Source organism: Natator depressus, chromosome 10 (assembly GCF_965152275.1).
Source record: "Natator depressus isolate rNatDep1 chromosome 10, rNatDep2.hap1, whole genome shotgun sequence".
Taxonomy (NCBI): domain Eukaryota; kingdom Metazoa; phylum Chordata; order Testudines; family Cheloniidae; genus Natator; species Natator depressus.
Window position 1 is genome coordinate 39225161 of NC_134243.1, and position 9974 is coordinate 39235134.

Sequence of the window (9974 nt, forward strand, 5' to 3'; positions counted from 1 at the left end):
GTTTGGGGTGTGGCATTCTAAGCTGTTTGCTGTCGTGGGGATATGCTCAGGTTGACCCCGGCTCACTAGCAGTTGCTGGTACAAGATTGGAGTTTCATCTAGCAAGTAACAAATTGCCCAAAGTGTGAGCAGCCAGCATCTGCCTCTCAGTGTGACACTTCCCAGCCATCCCTAGTTCAGAACTGAGGGAATGCCCAGCATGTGCTGTCATATGAGATAGTAGGGGAAGTGCATGGGCTTGTGGAGTGCCAGGTGAAAGGCTAGCTCCTCTGTGCTTCTATGTAGGCAGCATCTGGGCCTACCCACCGCTTAGCTTTACCTGGGCCCCCAGCTCCTGGAGGCATGTGACTGTATGAGAATTGCAACTTCCTTTTCTTTTCTAAGTGAACGTTATAGTCATGCTTGGGACCATGACCGGCTTGTAGCCAATGCAGCACCATCTGCCTGAGTCTGCAGGTAGCTGGGATGGGTAAACTGCTCTGTGCAACTCTTTAGGGTGTTAACAGCTTCTGGGGTGTGGCAGTGAAGGGACCCCTTTTGCTGCCCTGGCTCTCCTAAAGGGAGTGTGGGGAACCATCACTCCAAGTGGGGGTGGAGTCCCAGGGGGTCTAGGGCCCCAGCTTGTTTTCATGTGTCCCTGGTGGCACACACAAAGGGTGAGGCGTCAGCATGCTCTCCTGGCAGGGTTAGTAGGCCCTGAAGAGTCACCCCTCCCCCTTCCATGCCCATGGCCCCTCAGACCCAGAAGGCAAGTGGGGGTGGGGCTGATGACTGCCCTCCCCATGAAGCCCCGGGGTTTGATGTTTTCCCCTTCTCCCCGACCTCTCTGTTGCGTAGTGAGGGAGCAGAGACAGCCCAGGTTACTTCCCTTCAGCCTCAGCCATCACACCTGAATCGAGAATTCCCTGTTTATTCCATAAGCCATGGCTGGGTATTCTCCCATGGGACCTCTCCAAGGGGTGTCAGATCCATCCCACCCCACACTTTAACTGTAGCCTGCAGCTGGTGATTCACGGCGGTGTCAGGATTTCAGTCAGCTTTACTGCCGCCAAGGTGGCGGATCCTGCTCTCATGTCCACTGGCCAAGGGTGTGCTGTCTTTAGCGCTCTCACCCTCACCCCCTGAGACACAGCCAGAGGGGAGGGTCATTTTAGAGAGATCTTTATTGCACTCTGTATGTTTCAGCCACGTAGTTCTGAAAATAACAATTTGAGGTGGATACAGTGATATTGCTCTAGCTCCTATGGTGATAGTGTTAGAAAAACACACTGGGAAAGAGAGCTTTAAGTATCTGAGAAACAGCTGTACAGTACCCTGACCTTTCCCTGTAGAACAGCTGGATTGTTCATAGGTCCCTGGGACAGCAGGGGCTATAGCCCATATCCTGGTCCCCCCCTGCCCCCAGTACATGTGACAAAGCTCTGATGTCACATCCATGGCAGTACAGCTCAGTTACTCTCCCTCATCTTATCTTCCCATCTCTCTTTCTCCCCATGCACTGTGGGGGGGGGAGGTCTCTGCTTAGCCCCATTTGGACATGAGCATGAAGAGAAGATTGAGGGTCTGGGCTGTGATTTTCCTCTCACTTTTACAGTGGTGTAACTCAGTGGGGCAGGTTCTCAGCTGATGCTAGATCTCCACAGAGCTTTGACAATTTACACCAGCTAAGGATCTGGCCCATTGACTTCAATGGGAAAAGTGAGTCAAGGATCAGTCAGTTACATGGTATAATTGATGCATCATGTGTAGGACAGGAGGATAATTGTGATTGAAGGGCCCAGTCCTGCAAAGTGCTGAGCACTTCCTGCAATACACTGAGCATCCTTGACTCAGATTCTAGCAGGATTGGGCCTTTTGGGGAAACAAAAGGAATAGATGTGTGGAAAAGCTTTGGAATACTCACGCATGCACCTCTGTCTAAAGGTCAGTGCTGGAAGCCCAGCCTCTGCCTCAGCTCAACCATACGCTCAACCTCTGCCACCTACAAAGCATAGAATCATAGAAGATTAGGGTTGGAAGAGCCCTCAGGAGGTCATCTTGTCCAACCCCCTGCTCAAAGCAGGACCAACCCCAACTAAATCATCCCAGCCGGGGCTTTGTCATGTCTGCCTCTGAGTCACCATCTAGTGGTGTGAACTGCACCAGATACCCCTGCCCCTCGTGCAATCCAAAGAGATAATCAGAATGAAGTCTCAGGGCAGCAATAAGGGAATAGGACACTGGCTGAGGACCGGCTAAAGGGGTTTGCTGTGGGTGAGTCCATCCTTCCTTTCCCTTTTCCCATAGATCATGATCATCTACTTATAGTCATCTCAACTGGCTGCTCCCCCAGGGACTAGCATGGTTCTCCATTCAACCATTCACCCTTAGGCTCTTATTTATTAATATGAAGATGGTATTCTAGAATCAGAGAAATGTGGGCCTGGAACAGACCTTGCGGTCATTAAGTCCAACCCTTTGCACTGAGATCAAGTAAACCTAGACCATCCCTGACAGGGGTTTGTCCAACCTGCGCTTAAAAACCTCCAATGATGGGGATTCCACAACCTCCCTTGGAAGCCTGTTCCAGAACTTAACTCCCCTTATAGCTAAAAGTCTTCCCTTATGTCTAACCTAAATCTCCCTTGCTGCAGATTAAGCTCATTGCTTACTGTCCTACCTTCCGAAGACATGGAGAACAATTGATCATCATCCTCTTTATATAACAGCTCTTAACCTATCTGAAAGGTCCTGCTTTGAGCAGGGAGTTGGACTAGATGACCTCCTGAGGTCTCTTCCAACCCTAATCTTTTATGATTCTATGAAAACTGTTAGCAGTCCCCACCCCCGCTCAATCTTCTTTTCTCATGCCCAGGTTTTTTTACCTTTCTGCATAGGGTAGGTTTGCTAAACCTTTGATCATTTTAGTTGCTCTGCTCTGGACTCTCTCCAATTTGTCCACATCTTTCCTAAAGTGTGGTGCCCAGAACTGGACACAGTGCTCCAGCTGAGGCCTCCCCAGTGCTGAGTAGGGCAGGGCAATTACCTCTCGTGCCTTGCACATGACACTCCTGTTTGTCCACCCCAGAATGATGATAGACTTTTCACAACTGCATCACACTGTTGACTCATATTCAATTTGTGATCCACTATAACTCCCAGACCCTTTTCAGCAATATGACTGTCTAGCTAGTTATTCCCCATTTTGTAGTTGTGCATGTGATTTTTCCTTCCTAAGTGAAGTACTTTGCACTTGTTTTTATTGAATTTCATCTTGTTGATTTCAGGACAATTTTTCAAGGTAGTTTTGAATTCTAACCCTGCCTTCCCAAATGCTTGCAACACCTCTGAGCTTTGTTTCATCTGCAAATTTTATAAGTGTCCTCTTCACTCCCATTATCCATCACTAATGAAAATATTGAATAGTAGTGAATCCAAGACTGACCTCTGCAAGACTGACCACTGCAGGGGCGCCACTAAACATGCCTGCCCAGTTTCACAGTGAAACATGGATAATTCGTCTTTGAGAATAATCTTTCAACCAGTTGTGCACCACCCATATAGTAATTTTATCTAGACCACATTTGCTTATGAGAATGTCATGTGGGATGGTGTCAAAAGCCTAACTAAAATCAAGATATATCATGTCTACTGCTCCCCCACCCATCTACTAGGCCAGTAACCCTCTCAAAGAATGAAATTAGGTTGGTTTGGCATGATTTGTTCTTGGCAAAACCACGCTGGCTATTCCTTACAATCATATTATCTTCTAGGAGCTAACAAACTGATTGGGTAATAATTTGAAAGGAAGCACCTAACTGGCTGGTGAAGGTGCCAGCGGTTCAGCCATCTGGTATTACCATTCAGAGGTGGACTTATCTCCCCTAATGAAGGTAGATGAAAGGATGCTTTTGGCTTCTATCTGAACCAAACCTCTGGATCTGTTCCAGGGTTCACCCATCATTGCACACATTGACAGCTAATAAAAAATAGAGGGTCTATTTAGTTTAAAGCTGGGGTCATGCCAGATATGGGTTATTGCACCAGTGTTGCCATTAATCCTGAAACAGCACATTCATACCAAAGATGAGTTGAAATCAACCCCTGCCTGCAGATCTAAACACCTTAGACTTGGAGGTGGGATTGGGATCCTGGATCAGGTTTCCCAGCTGGCTTGTTTAATACAGTTGGCTGAACCAAGCACCTGTTTCTGAATGCCACGAAACTAGGGGGTGAAGGAAGGTTTGAAAGTCAGACCTGGCTTCTGCATCTCAGCCCCAGCTTTGATTAGTGCCTCAGACAGCTCCCAGCAGCTCAGTGCATGCATGACACTACGTCAATATAAATGATACAGAAATACAGAGAAACCCTTTGGCATTTTCCTTAGCAATAAAGGAAAACAACTAAACAGAACATGCAAGCCCAGAGACGTGACTCCAGAAGAGTGCCTCCATCACTGCTCCCCATCCCTGCAGGAACACGGTAAATGATCACAAGCTTTTCTCCAGCCTGGGAGGAATTGGCTTGGGCTTCCTTGTTGCAGTGTTTGGCTCCAAGCTTGCTGGTTGCGAGGTTGTTTCTAAGCAGATCTTCTGCCGGGTTTTCTGAATTGGCCAATGCCACATTGACTGAGACCTTCCGAGTACCAACCTCGTTGGTGGCCAGGCAGGTATAGGTCCCTTCCTCACGCTTGCTCAGGTGGGGGATGACCAGGGTGCCGTTTGCATAGACCAGGAAGCGCTCTGCACTCTGCTTGGAGCCCCCAGCAGACAGGTCATTCCTATCTCTTTCCACATTGGGTCCATTTATCTCTGTTCCTTGGATGGAGGTCTGGATCTCCCACCTAATCTCTGGCTGGGGGCTGCCCGTGACGCTGCAGTGCAGCATGAGCATGAGCCCATCATACAGTACGGTGTTGTCCAGGTTGGGGTGGCAGGTCAGCTGCACAGAGGGAGGTGCGCACTGAAGGTCAGGGATCCTCCCCAGGGGGACACCTCTGAGGCTTTCCGGGGCTGCACAGCTGATGGAGTCCCTTTTGGGGATGGAGATCAGGGTGTTCTCAGCCCAGCTCTTTAGCCACAGAAGCCTGCAGGTGCAGTTGAAGGGGTTGTTGTAGATCTGCAACTGGGACAGTGAACTCATGGCATCAAAAGTGCCCTGGGCGATGGTGGTGAACTTGTTGTCATTGATCCACAGGGACCTCAGGTCTTTCAGGGTGTGGAAGGCCTCCCAGGGCAACTTCACAAGCTGGTTGTTGTTCATCTTCAGCAGCTGCAGAGTGCTGAGGTTGTACAGATCCCCCCAGGGGAAGTCTGCAAGCTGGTTATTGCTGAGGTCTATGTTTTTCAAATGCAGCAGCCTGGCGAAGGTGCCTTCCTCAATGACGCAGATTTCGTTGTGCGCCAGCCACAGCGACTGTACCTGGATGACCTCCAGAAAGGAGCTCTGCTGTAGGGAGGTGATCTTGTTGGCTGACAGGGTGAGGGTGGTCACGTTGGAGGGCAGCCCTGCGGGGACCCCCTGGAGATCTCTGTAAGCACATTCTGCTAGCTGGCGGCCATATTTTTTTTCTACGCAAGTGCAGGGCTCCGGGCAGCCCTGGCTCATCCCAAAGAAAGTTGCAATCCACAGGCAGAGAAATGGACCCATCATTTCTTCTGCGGATAAAGAGACCAAGATTGGCACAAGTTATTTTGCTTGCATCTTTTCTCTGAGACATCACTGCTTCTCTCCTCTGGGCTGCATCTTAGAGCAGCATTTTCCCCTCTGGTTTTTATTTAGCCAATCAACCCAAGGAACAGCAGATGATTACAGTACCACTCATGGCTAGCTATAATGTTTAAATGATAAATGTGATGAAAAGAAGATTTAAATCTGATCTGAATAAGATATTTACATTCTAACAATAATAGAGCCTTAGAAGGCAATGACAGATCCTTAGAATCCAATAACAGATCCTTAGAATCCATACGTATTGTAGCTCCTAAATAACTTTGAAGATCTGAGCCTTTATGTTGGCACAGCCCTAACACAAGGGGGCCTGGATCTCAGCTAGGTCCCCTAGCTGCCACTGGAGTACAAATAGTTAATAATACATAGAGCAAAATCAGCTCAGATTTCCCTCTTCTCCAGTTTCGCAAGCGGACTCAGAGATCTCTTTTTTTCTACAGGTTTCAGAGTAACAGCCGTGTTAGTCTGTATTCGCAAAAAGAAAAGGAGTACTTGTGGCACCTTAGAGACTAACCAATTTATTTGAGCATAAGCTTTTGTGAGTGAGCTGTAGCTCACGAAAGCTCATGCTCAAATAAATTGGTTAGTCTCTAAGGTGCCACAAGTCCTCCTTTTTTTTTCTACAGGCAGTTTTAGCTGCTACCTTCCTTCCCTCTCCCTATCATTTATAAGCAGATCTTTGAGGACAAAAAAAGAAAAAAATATATATATGCAATGTCATGATTACTGTAAGATTTGCAAAATGATGTTGGACAATGCAAAAGATAGGGCCAATTTGCCAAACTGTGAGACAGCATGAGACCAAGAAAGCATAAGATTCAATGGGTATTATCACAAGATGGGTGCGAGGAGTTTGGCTTCAGTCTGTGTCTGTCTGTTGGAGAGAGAAATGTGAAAGAATAGTAAAGATTTCACACTAGTCTGATGGCATTTTCTGCTCTAGTCGATGCGTTTCTGAGCCTGGCAGAAGGCCTGGATGCAGAGGCTCTGATTACACTAGGAACTAGGCTGTGATTCTCTTCCTCACATACACATACTAATACTAGCTCTCATGGACCTAGCACAAGTATAAATAACAGCGTCGCCATGGTGGCACAGGTAGCAGATGTGGAAGCATGGCTTAGCCGCACTGAATACGTACCCACCAGTTTCAGTCAGGTTTGTACCCGTGGCTCTGCTACCACTCCCCATGCTACCACACTCTGCTACTATTTCTACTCATGCCAGCTAGATGAGCGCCAGTGCGAGCATGGCTACACAGGTAGGCGAATCCCACCATTAGCTGGTTGTGTACATGTTGCAGCGCCCCAGCTAACTGAAGTGCCCCTACATAATGAAGTGAAGTTTCTACCAGAGATGGGCAGAAAATTTTTCTCAAAACAGTTTTTCCATGAAAATTGTCCTTTTGGTCTAAAATTATACATTTAAAAAAAGGGATTTTGATGACATTTGTTTAGGAAAATCCCCAAAACAAAGCATTTTGATGATGCTCTTACATAGCACTTTTCATCAGTAACTCTCAAAGTGCTTTACAAAGGAGGTCAGTGTTGTTATCCCCATTTTGCAGCTGGGAAAACTGAGGCATGGGGAGGGGTCATGACTTGCCCAAGGTCAACCTGCAGGCTAGGAGCCTGTTACAACACTTTCAGTATGAAATGTTTTGATTTTTCATTCAAAATTACTTTTTGACATTAGAGTTTTGGTTTTTTGTATAAAATAACATTTTAAACGGTTGAAATTGGAATGAAATGACTTTGGCATGAGTCATTTCATGGGAAATTTCTTCTTTTGTTAGTTTTTTTTATTCCATTTCAGAAGGGAGGAGATTTCGACATTGTAGAATTTCCCACAAAATGGAAAACCCAGTTCTCCCCTCCACTGGTTACACACTGGTAACTAAAATATGAAAGACAATTTAACTAGCAAGGCTCTGTAGCAGTACAAGCCGTTGCCATTTTGAATCATTTCTTTAAAAATAAAAACACCGCCTGAACAAAAATCAGCGCTAAATGCGTCATCTTACTATGCACAGCAACCGTTAATCAGGGCCACACCAGGGTCCATGAGCAGAAGAGACTTGTGAATGGGGGTTCTGCCATTGCTGGCTTACGGACTACTTAGGTCACCTCCTGCACACAAGCATTAGGGTACTCAGGCCAGAACTGCTGCAGTAACAAAGTAGCAGATGCAATGATCCTCTGCTCAGACACCCTGCTCCCCCGCACGGTGTGATTGAGTCCCAGGGAATCTATGCTGGCTGTGGCCCCTCCACTCTTCAGGGGGCTGCATACCAGCACAGAGAGTTAGTGTGGAGCTCCCTACATAGCCTCTCCTCTACCTGACCCCCCTGCAAGTGGCTTTTCATGCCATACAGAGCCTGGCTGTGTACGGAGCCCAGGACTGACCCTTTCATTTCTGGTCAACAAAGGGCCCAATCCTGTAGTCTTTTCTGGAACAAAATTAATGTGCACTTCGGTGGGACTGTGGCCTAAGGAAGAATTGTGGCTTCAGGCCTGACTGGGATTCCAAGTCACATGTTCACATATGATAACTAACCTGCCTGTAAATGCTGGTGGGGCCAGGCAGTCTGTTGCGAGGTGTATGTTAGCTCAGGCTGAAGCGCTGCTCAGTTTCTCAGGCTTGGGCTAAGAGTACAACTGGTCACAAACGTTTGTGTTCTGTCTTTGCTCGACTGTCCAGCGTTAGACAGTATATTGCAATCTGCTTAAGAACCCACGAAGTGGGGATGTTCCCAGAGTGTGTGTAGGGTGGGGAGGAGGGGATTGGAAGCGGTATTTGGAACATGGCTGCATTGCTTCAAAACCTGGCTTTTGTCTGCTTCCCATTTCCCATCCCCCTTTCCCCTTCCTAGCCTCCCACAGCTCAAGCCTTATGCTTTGCTCAGCTGTTATTAAGAATGTGTCTGGATGTTACTGTTGGCATTTGCCTCTCCAGTCCTGGCCTGTGGATTTTTTCTCAGCCCCCTCCCAGCCACTTGGGCCAAGAAGAATACTTTCTTCTAACATTCAGTGCATCCACTCCTCTTGCCAGGACATCCTGAGGAGTTTGCAGGTACTTGATAGCAATACAGGTCTCCACCCCACTCAAACAAACACAGCTCTGTCCTTTCCTCCCATCAGGTTTTGACGAACACTACATTTTTTTTTTTTAAATTGAAACATCCATGACTTCAGTTTCCAGTAAATAAAATCTCCCTGTTCTGTAGGGGAGTCAGAGACCTGGCTTTAAAGCCACAAGGACAATTGATTTCAGGCTATTGTCTGGCCCACATATCGGCTTATCAAAGAGTTCTCAGCTACGCTTGGGCCTCTACCAACATTCCAGCATCAGCCCAAGTAATGTTGCTCAGCAAGTCCCGTGTGTCCCACTCGGAAACGATTTTAGAAGCAAGATTTTTCTGCAGATAAATGGGCCAGTGTTGCAAATGATTACCTGGGAAAATAAGGTTAAATGCTAATAGTCTTATTTAAATATAAAGGCTCCCATATTGATCACTTAAAAGGCAGACCGTTACCTCTTTTTGCTGCTTCCCCTTCTGTCTTCCAGAGCAAATCAGTTCAAGGCAAACTCTGTAAACATTGTTCTGGGTCCTGTCAGAGTCACGCAGTCCAAAAATGTTAATAAAAAAAAAAACTCCACACAATTCTGCCCTTGCAAAAAAGTGCCGAACAAAGCACAATCACCCTTTGCTGGTTGCATGCCTCAGGGAGAATTGATATACTTTGCTATCGGTCCTACAACAGTTGTACCATTATTCCTGGTGTATTTACAAACAACAGAGTTTATTTGCCCAGTGTTGTCTTTGTGGATATATGGGCAGGGAGGCCTAAAAGCACCTTTAAATGGAAGCGATGTCCTGTGAACCAGTTGAATCCCTGCTCCTCAATTGATTTTTCCTGCAGCTTATAGTGTATAATATTTCAGTGTCCTACCAGGCTCATCCTGAAGACATAACTGACATCTTATTTTCAGCAGCAAGGACCTGCCTTTCGTAAGTGACTCTAGAAACTTAAATGGAAAAAGATGCCAAATTATTTTTTTCCCCTCCTCTTCTCTTGTGATACAGCTAGGAATCTCTTAAAGAAACAATAAATGGCAAACCCAGCTTGTTATGAGAGTTCAGGACTCTGAGCCTTTGAGCTGCAATTCCCATTTCCAGGGCAGATTTTCAGTTGATTTCTCTCTTTTCTCTGCCCCTCCCCCCTTTTTTTAACAGCACGAACCCCCTTAAAAATCTCTATTTT

At 46.8% G+C, this 9974-nt stretch overlaps 1 protein-coding gene across 1 annotated transcript; it reads right to left on the reverse strand.

Annotated features, from left to right (window-relative positions):
- Nucleotides 1-961: 961 nt before the first annotated feature.
- ISLR (immunoglobulin superfamily containing leucine rich repeat) lies at nucleotides 962-9437 on the reverse strand. Its single transcript, XM_074965853.1, has 2 exons — nucleotides 9245-9437; nucleotides 962-5636 (listed from the first exon to the last, which is right to left on the reverse strand). Exon 2 carries the CDS (start codon nucleotides 5629-5631, stop codon nucleotides 4363-4365), a length of 1269 nt encoding a protein of 422 aa, XP_074821954.1. The 5' UTR covers nucleotides 5632-5636; nucleotides 9245-9437; the 3' UTR covers nucleotides 962-4362.
- Between the last annotated feature and the right edge of the window lie 537 nt (nucleotides 9438-9974).